Source organism: Engraulis encrasicolus, unplaced genomic scaffold, assembly GCF_034702125.1.
Source record: "Engraulis encrasicolus isolate BLACKSEA-1 unplaced genomic scaffold, IST_EnEncr_1.0 scaffold_183_np1212, whole genome shotgun sequence".
NCBI lineage: Eukaryota > Metazoa > Chordata > Actinopteri > Clupeiformes > Engraulidae > Engraulis > Engraulis encrasicolus.
The window spans coordinates 74,220-90,558 of NW_026945384.1; the positions used below are offsets into that span (position 1 = coordinate 74,220).

Sequence of the window (16,339 nt, forward strand, 5' to 3'; positions counted from 1 at the left end):
GTGTGTGAGGGTGTGTTGTGTTTGTGTGTGTGTGGTGTGTGTGTGTGTTGGGAGTGTGTGTGTGTGTGTGTTGGTTGTGTGTGGTGTGGTTGTGTGTGCTGTGTGTGTCTGTGCGTCGCGTGCATTGGTTGCAGGGGTAGTGTTGTGTGATGTGTGTTTGCGCATGTGTGTGTAGTGACGTGTGTGGTGCGTGTGTTTGTGCTCACGGTGGAAAGAGCTCCTGAGTGGCTCACAAGGTGACCTTGGTTGTGTAATTCTCAGCATTCATGATGGCAGCAAACGCACGAACAGGCGTCCCCTTCGCCTCGCTCGTACCCGAGCGCAGTCCTTATTTTCTCAGAGTGACCCGTTCCCTTTGCATCCTCCTACCGACTCCCGCCCGAGACGCCTCCCCGTCCACGCGGGGGGGGCGAGCCCGCGGCGCGACGCGGCGCGCGCCGGTTAGCAGCACGCGCGCGGCCAGAGCGCACGCGGCGCAGCGCGCGCGCGCTGCGGCGGAGCGCGCGAGCCTGCGGCGGACCGACCCCCGGGCGCCGGCGCAGCGTGGCGGGGCCCCGCGCGGAGGCAGCGTGGCGGAGGCACGAGCCGGGGGACCGACCGCCGGGTGGAGGCGGCCGGACGCCGCCGGCCGGCGCGCGCGCGGCACGCGCGGCCGCTGCCGCCCGGACGGGGCCGCGCGCCGGGGAAGCGGGGCGCGCGGCGGCGGCGTGCCCCCCGGCGGGGGGGGGCGGGCGGGGGCGGTGGCGGGGGGCGGCGGCGCGCGGGCGGCTGGCGCGGCGCGGGCTGGGTGGCGGGGGGGTGGGCGTTGCGCGCGGCGCGCGCGTGCGGCGGGGGGCGCGGGGCGGCGCGCGGCGGCGGCGCGCAGCGCGGCGGGCCCCGGGGCGGCGGGCGGCGCGCGGCGGCGGGGCCCGCGCGGCGCGCGCCGGGCCTGGACGGGGGGCGGAGCGGGGGGGCGCGGCGCGGCGCGGGGCGGGGGGGGCGCGGGGGCTGGGTGGCGCGGGCGCGCGGGGTGGGGGGCGCGGGGGCGGGGGGCTGGGCGGCGGGACGGGGCGCGCGCTGCGGCGAGGGGCGGCGCGCTGGCGGCGCGCGGCGGGGCGGCGGCGTTGCGGGCGCGCTGGCGCGGCGGGGGGGCGTGGGGGGTGCGGCGTGGCTGGGGCGGCGGGGGGCGGGCGCGAGCGTGCGCTAGCGTCCGCGGCGGCGGGGGTGGGCGCGCGCCGGCGGCCGGGTCGCGTCCGGGGCCGGTCGGGTCTGCGCGGCGCGCGCGTCGGCGGGCGCGCGGCGCGGCGCGCGGACGCGCGGCGCGGGATCGCGCGGCGCGCCTCGGCGCGCTCGCGCGCGATCGGCGGGGGCGCGCGCGCGCGCGGCGCGCGCGGCGCGCGCGCGCGGCGGCGGCGACGCGCGGGTCAGCGCGCGACCAGGCGTGCGCGTCAGCGCGGCGACGCGAGCGCGCGCGCGCGCGCTGGCGTATCGCGCGCGAGCGCCCGCCGCCGAGGCGCTCGCGCGCGCGACGCGCGCAGTCGCTTGCGCGCGCGCGGCGCGCGCGGCGCGCGCGTCGCGCCGCGACCGCAGCGCGCGCGTCGCGCGCGCGGGCGGACCGAGCGGCGCGCGGCGCCAGCGTCGCGCGGGCGCGGCGGGGACGCGGCGCGTGCGACGCGCATCGGGCGGCGCGCGCGCGCGCGGCGCGATAGCGCCGCGGGTGACGGCTCGCGCGCGGGCGCAGCGGGCGGCTCGGCCGCGCCGGCCGCGCGCCGGGCGCTTTGGTTTTTGTTTTTTCGCGGCCGCGCAGCGCGGCGCGCCGGCGCGTCGCGACGGGCGCCGCGACACTAGCGCGCTTTTTTTTTGCGCGTCTGCGGGCGCGTTTTTACGCGCGCGCGCTCGCGCGCGCAGCGATCGCGGGAGCCGGGTCGGCCGGGCGCGCGCGGCTGCTTGGCGCGCGCGCGAGCCGGCGCGCGGCGCGCGCGAATCGGCGCGGCGGCGCGGCGGCGCCTGCGGCGAGCGCGCGCGCGCGCGAGCGATCGCGCAGCGCGGCACGCGCGCGGCGCGCAGCGCGGACGCGCGCCGTCGGCGGCGTGCGCTGCGAGCGTCGCGGCGCTGCGCGCGACGCGGCGCGGCGGCGGCGCAGCCGCGTAGCGACTGCGTCGACCGGCTGCGCGCGCTGCGGCGGCGCGCGGGCCGCGCGCGTCGCGCCGCGCGCGGCGCGGCGCGCGCGGCGCCGGATCAGCGCGCGCGGCATACGGCGGCCGCGCGTCGCGGCGGTGGGCGCGCGCGCGGCAGCGCGGCGCGGGCGCGGCCGCGCGCGGGGGACGGCGCCGACGCGGCGGCGCGCGACGCGCGCGCGCGGGCCGTCGCGCGCGCGCGCCGGCGCGTTCGCGCGCGCGCGCAGCAGCTGGCGCGGTCGACGCGCGCCGCGCGGCGCGCGCGCGCCGGGGCGACGGCGAGCGCGCGTCCGCTGATCGCGCGCGGGGGGCGCGCGCGCGTTCGCGCGCAGCCTTGCGCGCGCGCGCGGCATGGAGCGCGCGCGCGAGCGCGCCGAGCGGCCGGCGCGCGCGTCGCGCGCGGAGCCGCGGCCGCGCCGAGCGCGGGGCTCGCTGAGCGACGCGCGGACGCGCGCGCGGGCGCGGCGGCCGATCCGCGGGCGCGCTCGCGCGGCGCGCGGCGAGCGCGGCGTCGCGCCGCGGCGCGCGCCTCGAATCGGCGCGTCGGGCGCTGCGAGGCGCGCAGACGCGGCGGCGAGCGCGGCGCGCGCGACGCGGCTCGCGGCGGCGCGCGGCGCGAGCGCGCGCCGGCGTCAGCGCGGCGCGGCGCGTCACAGCCGCGAGCGCGCGGCAGCGAGCGCGGCGCGCGCGCGCGCTGAGCGCGCGCCGTGAGCGGGCGCCAGGCGCCGGCCGCCGCGCGCGCGCGGCGCGCGTCGCGCGTCGCGAGCGTGCGCGGCTGCGCGCCGTGCGACGGTGTGCTCGGCGGCGCGGTTGCGCGCGTCGATCGCGCGCGCGGCGTCGCGCGCCGACGGCGGCGCTTGTGGGGCGCGACGCTGCGCGCTCCGTTGCGCGGCGCGCACGCGATCGGCGCGCGATGCTCGCGACGCGGCCGCGCGCGTTGCGCGGGCGCGGCGCGCTCGCGGCGCAGCTGCGATCGGCGCGCCGGATGACGCCGTGAGATGCGTCGCGCGGCGCGGCGTCGGCGCGCGCGACGCGCGCGCAGGCTCGCGCGCGCGCGCCGCAGGCGCGTGCGGCTCGCGAGCGCCGCGAGCGCGCGCGTGGCGCGCGCGCGCGCGGCGCGCGGCGCGCGCGCGCGCGCTAGCGCGTCGACGGCGACGTCGCGCGCGCGTTGGCGGCGCGGCGGCGGCGCGCGGCGCGCGGCCGCGCGCGCGCGCGTGCGCGCGGCCGCGCGCGCGCGAGCGCGGCGCGCGCGATCGCGCGCTCGCGCGCGCGCGGCGGCGCGCGCGCTGCGAGCGCGCGCGCGGGCGTCGCGCGGCGCGCCTCGACGCGCGCGCGGCGCGCGCGCGCAGCGACGCGTCGCGAGCGCGGCGCGCGCGCGCCGCGCGCGACGGCGCGGCGCGCGCTCGCGCGGCGCGCGGATCGCGCGCGCGCTCGACGCGCGGCAGCGTAACGGAGCAGCGCGCGAGAGGCGCGCGCGCGCGCGCGCGCGAGCGCGCGCGCGCGCGCGCGCGCGCGCGCGCGCGCGCGCGCGCGCGCGCGCGCGCGCGCGCGCGCGCGCGCGGCCGAGCGCGCGCGCGCGCGCGCGCGCGCGCGCGCGGGCGCGCGCGCGCGCGCGGCGCGTACGTCGCCGCGGCGCGCGCGCGTCGCGCGCGCGGCGCGGCGCGCCGCGCGGCGCGCGGTCGCGCGGCGGCGCGCGCGCGCGCGCGCGCGCGCCGCGCGCGCGCGCACGCGCGCGCGCGCGCGCGCGCGCAGCGTCGTCGCGCCGGCGTCGCGCGGCGCGCGCGCGCGCGCGCGCCGCGGCGTGCGAGCGCGCGACGCGACGGCGCGCCGATAGCGCGCCGTGCGCTGCGCAGCGCGCGAGCGCGGCGTGCGGCGCGCGGCGGCGCAGCCGCGCGCGCGTCGACGGCGCGGGCGCGCCGCGCGCGGCGCGCGCGGCGCGCGACGCGCGTCGCGCGCGCGCGCGACGCGCGCGACTCGCGGTCGGTGTGCGAAGACCGGCGCGGCGCTGACGACGGCGGCGGCGCGGCGCGCGGCGCGCGCGCGCCGCGCGGTAGCGCGACGAGCGAGCGCGTCACGGCGCAGCGCGCGAGGACGCGTGCGCGCGCGTGGGCGCGCGTCGCGAGCGCCGCGCCGGCGCGCGCGCGTGCGATCGCGTCGACGCGGCCGGCGCGCGCGCCGCGCGCCGCGCGCGCGCGCGGCGCGCGGCGCGCGCGCGTCGCGCGCGGCGGCGCGCGCGCGCGCGCGATCGCGGAGCGTCGCGGGGCGCGGCTCCGCGCGCGCGGTGTGCGCGCGCGCGAATCGCGGCGCTCGGTTGGACACGGTTCCGCGCGCGCGCGCGCGCTATCGCGCGCGCGTCTGGCGCGACGGTGCGCGTCGGCGCTATTCGCGTGATGGCAGGCGCGCGCGCGCGCGCGCGCGGCAGCGCGCCGTGACGCGCGGCGCGCGTGGTGCGCAGGCGCGCTCGCGGCTGCGGCGACGTGCGCGACGCGCGCGCTGCGCGATCTTCGCTTCATGCGCGCGGCGCGCGACGACGCGGTCGCGCGCCAGCGTCGCGCGCTGGCGCGCCAGCGCGGCTGCGGCGCGCGCGGCCGACGCGTCGCGTGCCCTGCAGGCGTCAGATCAGGCGGATGATGCTCAGCGCGGCGCTGGGCGTCGCGGTGACGGCGCGCGTTCGCGCGCGGCGGACGAGCGCGCGGCGCGTCGCGCGCGACGGCGCGGGCGAGCGCTGCGGCGCGCGACTGCTCGCTGCGCGCGCGCGCGCGTCGCGCAGAGGTCGGCGCGAGCGACGCGAGCGACGAAATCGCGCGCGTCGCGCGAGCGCGCAGCGCAGCGCGATGTCGCGCTGAGCTCGGCGCCCGCGGCGTGCGTCGCGCGCGCGGCGCGACGCTGAGCGCGTCGTGCAGCGTACGTCGGATCGGGCCGACGATGCGCGAGCGCGCTGCAGACGAGCGACGTGACGCGCGCGGCGACCGCCGCGCTGCGCGCGCCGGCGCGCGCGCAGAGCGCTGATGCGCGCGACAGCGCGAAGCCGTCTGCGCGCCGCGCGCGCGCGCCGTATCGGCGTGCGCGCTCGCGCGCGCGCAGCCGCGCAGGCGTCGAGCGCGCGGCAGGATCGCGGCTGCGAGCCGGCGCCGGCGGCGCGCGCGCCGACGGCCGCTCGCGCGCGGCGCGGCTCGATGCGTGACTACTGCTGCGATCGCGCAGAAGAGACGCGCGCGCGCGCTACCTGCTGACGCGCGCGCCTCGTGAGCTGCGCGGATGCGCGGCGCCGCCGCGCGCGCGCGCGCGAGCGTGCGCGGACGGCCGCGCGGCCGCGCTGCGCGCGCGCGCGATCGCGAGCGCCGTCGGCGCGCGATTGTGGCGCGCGCTGCGGCGCGCTCGCGCGCCACGCGTCGCGACGGCTCCGCTCTCGCGCGCGCGCGCTGCGGCGGTATCGGCGCGGATCGACGCGTCGCGGCTGCGCTGCTGTGCGGCGGCCGCCGCGCGCGATGTCGCGCGACGCGGATGGCGAGCTCGCGGCGGCGCGCGTTGGTCGACGCGCGCGCGCGGCGATCGCGCGCGCGTCCGCTGGCGCGCGCCGTACCGCGCGCGGCAGCCGCGCCCGCTTGCGCATGATCGGACGCGCGGGCGGCCGCGACGCGCGGCTGCGCTTCGCGACGCGCGCGCGACGTGCGGCGCTCGGACGCGCTGATGCGTCGAGAGCACGACGCGGCGTCGCGCGCGCGTCGGCGACGCGCCGACGCGCGTCTGCGCGCTGCGCGCGCGCGGAGCGCAGCGACGCGCGACGCGGCGGACGCGTCGCGCGCGCGATGGCGGCGTATCGCCGAGCCCCGCGGATCGCGCCGGTCGCGCCGTCGCGCGCGGCTCGTCGCGGGGCGCGGGGCAGAGCTCGGCAGCACGGCGCGCGTCGCGCGCGCGCGGCGAGCGGCGCCGCGCGCGCTGCGGTCGCGGCGCAGCGCCCGCGAACGCGGCTAGCGGCGCGCGGCTGGCGGGATCGCGACGCGCGCCGGACTCGGGGCGCGGCGATCGGGCGCAGTGCGCGGCGCGCCGCGCGGCCGCAGCCGAGTCGCTGGTCCGCGCGGGCGATCGGCGCGACGCGCGCTCGGCGGGCGTCGGCGCGCGCAGCGCGCGCGGCGGCGCGGCGCTGTAGCGCGCGCTGCGACGCGTCGCGCGCGGGGCGGATTCGACGCGCGGCGACGCTGGCGCGAAGTCGCTCGCGCCTGCGCCGGCGCGCGCGCGGGCGCGCGCTCGCCGAGCGACGACGGCCGCGAGCGGATCGTCGCGCGCGCGCGGCGGGCGCGTCGACGCGCGGGCGCGCGTCGCGCGCGGCGTAGCAGCGCCGCGGGCGCGCGCGCCGGGTCGCGGCAGCGCGGCGACGTAGCGCAGCGTCGATCGCGCTGGCGCGGTAGCGCGCGGCGGCGCGACGGTGCGCGCGTCGCGGTATCGTCGCCGAGCGCGTCGCGCGCGGCGCGCGGTGGCTACGAATTTGCGCGCGTCGAAAGCGCGCGCGCGTCGAACGCCGCGGGTCGACGCGCGTGCGCGGCGCGCGCGACGCGATAGCGCGGCGCCGCGCGCCGACGAAGCGAGCGCGCGCGCGCAGCGTGCGCGGCGCGGGCGGGGGCGCGCGCGCGCTTCGGCGACGCGCGGCGGCCCGGGCGCGAGCGGCGCTCAGCGTCGCGCGCGGCGGCCGAGCGCGCGCGCGCGCGCGTCGCGCGCCGCGGCGAGCGCGCGCCGCGGTCGGCGCGACGCGCCGCGCGCGCGGGCGTAGCGCGCGTCGCAGCTCCGCGTCGCGAGCGCGGAGCGAGCGCTCGACGGCGCGCGCAGCAGCCGCGCAGCGGCGCGCGACGCGTCGCGGCCGGAGCGCGCGACGGCCGGCTCGCGCGGCGCCGGCGATCGCGCGCGCAGCGCCCGGACGAGCGGCGGCGCCGAGCGCTGGCGGGGTTCCGCGACGGCGCCCGCGGCTTCGCCGCGGCGCGCGCGCGAAGCGCGCGCTGGCGCGCGAAGGGCCCTGCGTCGCTCGCGGCGCGCGGCGATATCGGCGCGGCGCAGTCGAGCGCGCGAGCGGCGGGCGATACGATCGCGACTCGCGCGCGCACGTGCGGCAGCGCGCGCGACGCTGCGTCGGCCGCGCGCGTACGAGCGGCGCTGCGCGGCGGCGCGCCCGCCGGCGGCGTCGCGCGCGCGAACGCGCCGCCGGCTCGCGCGCGCGGCCGCAAATCGGCGGCGGCGCTCCGCGCGCGGCGCGCGCGTAGCGGCCGCCGCGGCGCGTGCGGCGGTTCGGTCGCGCCGGCGGCGGCGCGCGCGCGTCGCGCGCTCGCGCCAGCGAGAGGGCGGACGCGTCGGCGCGCAGCCGCGCTCGCGCGGCGACGGCGTACGGCGGTCGCGCGCGGCAGCGTCGCGCGAGCGCGCGCGCGTGTCGCTGCCGCGCGAGCGGACGACGGCCGCGCTGCGGCGCCGGCTCGTCTCGCCCGGGCGGCGCGGCGCGCGGAGCGTCCGCGCGCGTTCGCGGCGCGTCTCCGCGGAGACGGCTCGCGCCGCGCGGTCGCGCGCGCGCGGCGCGCAGATCGCCGCGGCGAAGCGATTAACGCGATGCCGTCGAGCGCGCGGTCGCACCGCGCGTGCGCGGCGAGCTGGCGGGCGGCGCATCGCGGGCTGCGGCCGTCGCGCGGGGCGATCGCGCGCCAGGTCGCAGCGCGCGCGATCGGTCGCGAGCGCGCGCCGACGAGCCGGGGCGCGCGCCTCGACGAGCGGCGTTATCGCGCGCCGCCAGCGCGTCGCGCAGCGATCGGCGCGGGCTTCCGCGCGCGGCGGCCGGGATCGAGCTGCGGGGGGGTGCGCGCGCGACGAGTCGGAGCGCTGCGCGAATCAGGGTGCGGCGCGCGTCGCGCGCCGGCGGCGCGCGGCGTCGCAGCGCGCGGGGCTCGCAGCGCGCGTCGCGGCGGCGGAATAGCGACGCGCGACGCCGCGCTGGCGGATACTCGCGACGATGCCGCGCGGCGGCGTGCGCTGCCGGGCTCGGGAGTGGGTGTCGGCGCGCGCTCGACGCGCGCGGGCGCGCGTTCGGCGCTGCCCGGCGCGCAGCGGCGCGGATGCGTCGACGCGCGCGACGTCGCGATCGCCGCGGCGCGGCAGGCTGCGCTCGCGAGCGGCGCGCGCGCGCGCGCGCGGCGTCGCGCGCGCTGCGGCGCGATCGCTCGGTAGCGCGCTCGCGCGCTGGTGCGCGCGCGCGTCAGACAGCGCGGCGCCGACCGCAGCGCGATCGCGGCGGCGGTACGGCGCCGACGGTCGCGCGGCGGCTGCGCGCTCGCGCGAGGAGCGCGCGCGGCGCGGCGCCGGCGCGCGGGCTCGCGGCGTCGCGACGCGCGCGGGGGCTAGCGGGAAGCCGCGACCGGCAGCGTCGCTCGAGCGAGCGCCGGGGTGGAGCGTGGCGACCGCTGACGAATCGCGCGGGGCGGCGCGCACGCGTCGCGAGCGCGCGCGGGCAGCGTAGCGCGCGCGTGCGCGCGGCGCAGGCGCGGCGGCGCGCGCGGGCGACGCGCGACGCGCGGCTGCGCGAAATCGCGCGATGCGCCGCCTCGCGCGATCCGCGCGCGACGGCTCGCCGCCGCGTCGCGCGTGCGAGCGCGACGCCGCCAGGCGCGCGCGTCGCGCGCGCGCGCGAGCGCGCGCGCGCTGCGGCGCGCGAGCGCGCGGCGCGCGCGCGCGGCGGGCGCGGCGCAGGCGCGACGGCGGCGATCCCGCGCTGCGAGCGGATAATCGCGCGGCTGCGCGGGCGGCGCGGAGCGGAGTCGAGGGCGCTGCCGCGAGCTCGCGCGACGCGCGCGCGCGCGTCGCCGAGAGCGGCGCGGGCGCGGTGTCTCGAACGCCGGGGGAAATCGGCGACGTGCGTTCGTGCGCGGCGTCGGGCCGCGGAGCCGCGCGCGCGCGCGGTCGCGGGCGACGCGCAGCGCGCGGTGCCGCGCGTGAGTCGCGCGCGCTTGCGGGCGCGCGGCGGCGCCCGGCGCGCGGCGGCGTCGGGCGGCGCTGCGCGCGCGGCGACGCTGCGGCGCGCGTCGCGAGCGCCGGAGCGCGCGCGCGCGCGGGTCGCGGCGCGTCGCGTCTAGCGGCGAGCTGCGCGCGAGCTGCGCGCGGCTCGGCGCGCGCGCGAGCGAGCGCGCGTTGCGGCGGCAGCAGCGCGCTGCGAATCGCGCCGGCGCGCGCGCGCGCGCGCTCCGCGCGCATCGCAGCGGCGCGCGGATAGCGCCCGCGCGTCTCGCGCAGCGCCGCGCGCGCGCCGCGCGCTGGCGCGCGCCTCGTCGACGCTACTGCTAAAACAAAAAGGAAAAAAAATCGCGCGCGCGCGCTCGTCTCTCGGTCGCGCGCTCGCCGGCGGCGCTCCGCGTCTCTCGCTCGCGAGCGTCGACGCTCGAGCGCCTCGCTCGCTGCTCTAGCTTATCGCTCCTGGCGTCGCGCGCTCTCGGCTCTCCGGGTCTGCGCGTCGCGGCGCTCGCGCTGTCGTCGCGACGCTCGCGCGCTCTCGCGTCTGACTGCTCCGCTCGGCGGCGGCGCGCGCGTCGCTCGCGTCGCTCTCGCGCGCGCGCGGCGCGGCGAGCGCGCGCTCCCGGCGCGCGTCCTCGCTCTATCTCGCGACGCCGGCGTCGACGCGCTCGATCGCGACGGCGCGCGTGCGTCGCCTAACGCGTCGCTCGCGCTAGATCGTCGCTCTCTCGCGCAGACGGCGCGCTCGCTTCGCTCTAATCTCGGCGCTCGCGGCGGCGCTCGCGGCGCTCGACCTCCGGCGGGCGCTCGCTCTCCTCTCTCTCGCTCTCGGCGAAGCGCGCGCGGCTCGAGCAGCCCTCGCGCTTCTCGACGCGCGCGCGCTCCGCTCGCTCGGGCGCGCGCGGCGCTCGGCGCTATCGCGCGATCGCTAGCGCGCGGCTATCGGCGCGCGCGCGCGCGGTGCTCTGTCGGCTTCGAGCGCGGCGCGCGCGATCGCGTCTGCGGCTCGAGCGCTACGCGCGTGCCGCGCGCGCGCTCGCTGCGCGCTCGACTCGCGAGCTCGCGCGGCTCGCATCGCTCTTCGGGCGCGCGCGGCGTCCGCGCCGCGCGCGCGATCGCGCGGCGACGGAGCGCTCCGCGGCGCTGATCGTAGCGCTTCGCGCGGCTCGCGCTCTCTTGCTCCGCGCGCGTCGCGTCGCTCGCGCTTCTGCGGAGCCCCCTACGCGCGCTCGCGAGCGGCGCGCGGAGCGCTCGTCGCGCGCGCGCGTCGCGCGCTGCTGAGCGCGCGTCTACGCGCGCTCGCGCGCTACTCGCGCGCTGACTCTGCGCGGCCGCGCTCTCGACGTCGCGCTACGTCGCGTCGCGACTGCGCGGGGCGGATCGGCGATCGCTAACGATAGCGCGCGGCGATCGCTAAGCGCTGCTCGAGCGCTGCGCGCGTCGCTAGCGCTCGTCGCGCGCGCTGGCGCTCGCGCGCGCTCCGCTATCGCGCTCTCTCGCGGCGCGCGCGCGCGCTCGAGCGCGAGCGACGCGCGCTCTCGCGATCGCGCGGTGACTCGATCGGCGCGGCGCGAGCGCGCGTCGCGCTCGCGCGTCCCGGCGCGCGCGGCTGGAGCTATGATCGGCGCGCTCTGCGCGAGTCGCGATCGCGCGCTGCTCGCGTGGCGCGGCGAAGCGCCGACGGAGCGCTCTCTGGGCGCGGCGCTCGCGCTCTCTCGCGCGCTCTCCGCTCGGCGCCGTCGCGCTGCGCGCGCGCGGCGGCGTCGCGCGCGCGCGCGTCGCTCGCCGGCGCGCGCGATGGCCGGCGGCATGCGCGCTTCTCTCGAGCTCGCTGCGAGCTCGAGCGAGCGAGCGCGGAGCGCTAGCTCGGGACCTCTCTGCGGCTCCGCGTCTCGCTTTCGCTGCTCGAGCTGGGCGCTCGCAGCGCGCGGCGGACGCGCACGAGCGGGCGGCGTCTCTCTCTGCGGCGGCGCTGGCTGCGCGCTCTCGCTCGCGCGCGGCGCGCGCTCTCGCGCGCGACGCGCGTCGCTTCGAGTAGCGCGCTCGCGTCGCTCTATCGTATCGCGCTGCGTGAGCCTCGAGCCGACGCGCGCGTCGTGCGGCGCTGCGTCTGCGGCGCGTCGTGCGCGCTCGCGCGTCGCGCGGCGCGCTCTCGCGAGCTCGCCCGCGCTCTCGCTCGCGGCTCGATCGCGCGCGCTAGCGGCTCTCGCGCGTCGCGGCGATCTGCTCGCTCGCAGCGCGCTCTCGCGCGTAGCGCGAGGCGCGCTCGGCGCGTACGCTCGGCCTAGCGAAACGCGCGATCGCGAGCGCGCGCGTCGGCGCGTGCTCGCTGAGCGGTCGACGCACGGCTGTCGCGCGTTCGCCTCGTCGACTCGCGTCCGACGTCGCGCGCGGCGGCGGCGAGCTGCTCGCGTCTGCTCGCTGCGCGGCGCGCTCGCGCGGGCGTCGGCGGCGCGAGCGCTACCCCGGAGCGAGCCGCTCGACGCGCGGCGGCGCCTGGCCGCTGGCGCGGCTCTCGCGCGCTCGCCGCGCTGCGCTCGCTCGCTCGAGCGCGCTCGTTCGCGCGCTGGAATCGCTCGCGATCGACGCGCTCGCGCTCGCGAGCTCTGATCGCTCGGCGGCGCGGCGCTCGCGAGCGCGCTGCGCTCGGCTGCGCGCGCTTCGCTTGCTGCGCGCTCGTCGCGTTGCTGCTAGCGTCGCTGCGCGCGCGCGCGTGTTCGCGCTCGCGCGCTCTCTCGCGCGAATCTCGTCTCGCGCGGCGCTTTGCGAGCGCGCTCGAGCTGCGCGCGGTGGCGCTCTCCGATACGCGAGTCTCTCTACGCTCTGCGCGTCGTCGCTGCTTCGTCTCGCGCGCGCGCGCGACGACTGCGTCTCTCGCTCGACTCGCCTCCGCTTCGCGGATCTCGGCTCGCTGCGCTCTCTCTCGCGCTCGGCGAGCCTCGTCGCTTCGCGCGCGCGCGCGGATCTCGACTGGCTCTAGCGGCGCGACGCGGCGCGCGCGCGGCTGATCGCGAAGCGTTCTGCTTCTCTGCAAGCGCGCGCCCGCTCTCGCTCATCGCTCCGACTTCGCGACGCGCGTCGGTCTCGCGCGGACTTCGCTCTATCGCAGAGCTCTCTAGCTCGCGCGCGGCGCGCGCTCTCGCGCTCGCGCGCGACGCTGTCGCGGCGCTGCTCGGCGCGCGCGCTTCTCGGCTGCGCGCGTCTCTTCGCGCGCTGCGCGGTCTACTCGGCGCGAGCGCGCTCTCGCGCGCGAGCGCGCGCTCGCGCGCGCGCTCGATCTCGGTCGCGCGCGTCGGCCGCGCGCGCTAAGCTCGACCGCGCGCGCGCGCGGCGCGCGCTCTCTCGGCGCTCTCGCGCGATCTGGCGAGCTTCTCGCTCTCGCCTCGCGCGGCGAGCTCGCTCGGCTGCGGTCCGGTCGTCTTCGCGCGCTGGCGCAGCGCGCTATCGCTGATCGACTGCGCGCGCGCGCGCGCTCGCGATCTGCGAGCGCGCGGCGCGCGATCTAGCGCGACGGATCGCGCGCGGACTCGCTGCGCGCGCGCCGAGCGCGCGAGCGTCGCTCTCGCGCTCCCCGCCGCATGGCGCGCGCGCTCGCTTCCGAGGCTAGCTCGTCGCGCGCGCGCGACGCGCGCGCGCGCTAGCTGCGACGGCTCGGCGCGCTCGCGGCTCTCGCGATCTCGTGGAGCGCTCGCGTCTATGCGCTGCGCGATCTCGTCGCTCTGCGGCGGAGCGCGGCTCGGCTAGCTCGCGCGACGCGGCGACGGCGGCGCATCTCGCTCGCGCGCTCTCGGCGCTCGCGCTCTGCTTCGCTTTCTGCTCGCGGCGGCGCGCTCGCCTCGCGCAGCGCGCGCGAGCGCGCGCGGCGAGCCGTCGCGGCGACTGGCTGGAGCGCGTTCGCGCGCGATCGATCGCGCGCTGCGCTCTCGCTCTCGCGCTGCGCTCGTAGCGCTAGCTCGTCTGCTCTCGATCGGCGCTGCGGATGCGCTCTTCGCTCGCGCGCTCTAGCTAGTCTGCGCGCGAGCGCGGCCCCCGGCCCCCCCCCCTGCTCTTTGGCGCGTCGCTCGCGCTGCGCTCTTAGCGCAGCTGTCTCGCGCCGTCGCGCTCTCGCTGGCGCTGCGCTCGGCGCGGCGTCGTCTCGCGCGCGCGCTGCTAGCGCTCGTCTCTCTCGCGCTTAGCTCGCGCGCGCAGCGCTCTCGAGCTCGCGCTCTCGGCGACGAGCGGCTACGGCTCTCGCGCTCTCGCGTCGCTAGCGATCTCTCGCTCGCTCTCGCGTCGCGCGCGGCGCGGCGCTCTAATACTCGCTCTACGCTGACGATCTCTCTCTGTGCTTCTGCGCGTCCGCGTCTCGCGGCGGACGCGGCGAGCTCGTCCTCTGCTCGCTCTGCGACGCGCGCTCGCTGGCGTGCGCTCTCGCTGCGCGCGGCTGCGCTCTCGGCGCGGCTGCTCGCGCTCGCGCTGTCTCGCGCGCTGCGGATCGCCGCGCGCTGCTGCTCTCGGCGTAGCTCTGCGCGCTCGCTGTCGCGCGCGCGCCCCCGCTGTCGCGATCGGCGAGTCGCGGGACGCGCGCGGAGCGTACTCGGCGGCGGCGCGCGCTCGTGTAGCGCGTCGCTCGTCGCGTGTGCGGTCTGATCGGCGCTTCGCTCGGCGCGTCGACGAGCGCGCTCGAGCGCGCTGCTCTCGACTCTGGTTATCTCGCGCGCTTCGCGCTGCGCGTCGCTCGTCGCGTTAGCGGCGTGCGCGCGCGCGGCGTCTCGCGGCTCTCGCTCGCGCTCGTGCGCGCGGGCGCTGCGCTGCGCGAGCCGCGTCGCTCGCTAGTCTCTCTGTCTCTGGTCTACTCGAGCGCTATCTCGCGACGTCGCGCCTCTGCGCGCCTCCTCTCTCGCTTCTCGCGCCGTCTCGCGGCTGGCTTCTCTCTAGCGCTCGAACGCGTCGCGGGCGCTCGTCGTCGTCGCTCTCGGCGGCGGCGCGCGTCAGCTCTGCAGCTCGCTTCGCTCTCTACGCTTCTCTCGCTCTCGCGCGCTCTAGCGCCGCGCTGCGACGCTCGCGCGGCGCCCTCTCGTCGGCGCGGCTCTCGACGTATCTACGCTCGCTCTCGCGCGCTCTCGCGTCGCTATCGTCAGACGGAGCCTCGCGCTCTCCGCGCTCGCGTGCTCTCGCGTGCGGCGCTATCGGGCCTCGCTCTCGCGCGTCTCTCTCGCCGCGCGCTTCGTGCGCGCGCTCGGCGATCTGCTCGCGGCGTCGTCTAGCTCTCTCCTCCTAGCGCCTAGCTCGTATCGCGCTCTCTCGTCTCGCGCGGCGCTGGCTCTCGCTCTCTCTCGCTGTCGCGGACGGTCGGCTCTGCGCGCGTGCGCTCTCTGCGGCGCTGGCCGCGAGCTGCGAGCTCTTCTCTCGTCTCGCTCCTCGCTGCTCTCCGCGCTCGCTCTCTGAGTCTTCGCTCGCTCTCGCGCGCTCGCGCCGCGCTCTCTATCTCGCGCGCGATCGCGATCGCTGCTACTCGTTCTATCGCTCTAGCTGCGACGCGCATAATCTCTCTCTCTCTCGTCGCTCTACTCTGCTCTCGAGCTCGCGTCGCGCTCGCGCGCGTCGCTCGCGCTCGTGAGCTCGCTCTTCGCTCTACGCTCTGAGCTCGCTCGCTACGCGATCGCTACTCGCGCTCGCGCGCGAGCTGTCGTCGCGCTGCTCGCTCTCTCTGCGCTCTCTCGCGCGCGGCGTCGCGCTTCGAGCTCGACTCGGCGTCGCGTCGCGCGAGCGCTCTACGTATCGCGAGGTCTCTCGGCGCTATCTGCTCGCGTCTCGCGCTCGCTCGCGCGCCCTCCACGCGCGCGGCGGCGCGCGCGAGCGGCGCTCGGCGGCTTCGCTGCGAGCTCGCGCGCGCTGCGACTCTCGCTACTGCGCGCGGCGCGCGCTCGCCGCGCTTCGCGACGTCGCTCCGCGTCTCTCGTATCTACTGGCTCGGCTCCGCGGCGAGCGATCGCTGCGCGCGCTAAGCTGCGCTCTCTTATCGGCTGGACTCGCGTCGCTGCTCGCGTCGCGCGCTCGTCTCTCGCTCTGCTAGCGCTCTGCTCTTAGGCTGCTCTGCATGGCTTAGCGCGCGCGCTTTCCTCTCCGCGTGACTCTCGCCGCGCTCTAGCGACGCCGAAGCGTCTCGGCGTCTTCTCGAGCTCACCTTCTCGCGGTCTCTTCTGGTCTTGGTGTAAAAAAACAGTTGTTTTTGTGCGCGCTCGCTCTCTCTGCGCTCCTGCGCTGATCCAGCGCTCTCTCGGCTCGCGTCGCGCGGTCGCGCGCGTTCTAGCTTCGTCGCTCGCTCGAGCTACGGTCTCGCTCGCGCGCGCGGTATTAGACTCGCGCGCGGCGCTCGCGGCGCTCGCGCGTCGACGCGGCGGCGCGGCTCGCGCTCTCCGCGCGCGCGCGCCGGCCGCGCGCTCGTCTGCGCGCGCGCGCCGCGCGCGCGCCGCCGCCGGCGGCGCTCGCGCGCCGCCGCGTCGCTCGCGCGCGCGCCCGGCGCGCGCCGCGCTCGCAGGCGCGCTCGCGCCGCGGCTCGCTCGCTTGCGCGCGTCGCGCGCTCGCGTCTCGCGCGCGCGCGCGCGCTCGGCTGGCGAGAGCGCTCGGCGCGCGCGGCGTCAGCGCCGCGCGTCGCGCGCGCGCTCGCTCGCGCGCGCGCTCGCGCTCGCGCGCGCGCGCGCGCGCTCGCTCGCGCGCCCGCTACGCGTCGCTGCTCGGCGTCGGCCGGCGCGCGCGCGCGCGGGCTCGCGCGCTCGCTCGCTGCGCGGCGGACCGCGAGCGCTCGTGCGCGCGACGCGGCGCCGGCGCTCGCGCGCGCCGCGCGCTCGCGCGCCGGCGCGCGCGCGGCGCCGCGCGCGCGTACAGCTGCGCGCGGTCGCGCGCGCCGCGCGCTCGCTCGCGGCGCTCGCCGAGCTCGACGTCTCGCGACGGCGAGCGCGCTCGCGGCGGCCGCTGCGCGCGGCGCGGCGCTGTCGGCGGCCGCGCTCGCGGCGTCGCGCGCGGCGTCGCGCTATCGCCACGCGCGCTGCGCGGCTCGGCGCGCGCGCTCGGCTCGGCGCGCGCGCTGCGCGCTGGACGCGCGCCGCGCGCGCGCGCGCGCGTACGCGCCGCGCCGCGCGCGACGCCGCCGCGCGCTGCGCGCGGCTCGCGCGGCGCGCTGCGCGGCGCGCGACTCGCGCCGCGCGCGCGCAGCTCGCGCGCGC

At 81.4% G+C, this 16,339-nt stretch overlaps 1 protein-coding gene across 1 annotated transcript; it reads right to left on the minus strand.

The window, feature by feature from the left end:
* Positions 1-8,021: 8,021 nt before the first annotated feature.
* Positions 8,022-9,377, minus strand: LOC134442614 (putative uncharacterized protein ENSP00000383309). The gene has a single exon (XM_063192667.1). The coding sequence runs from the start codon at positions 9,375-9,377 to the stop codon at positions 8,022-8,024; it is 1,356 nt and encodes a 451-aa protein (XP_063048737.1).
* Between the last annotated feature and the right edge of the window lie 6,962 nt (positions 9,378-16,339).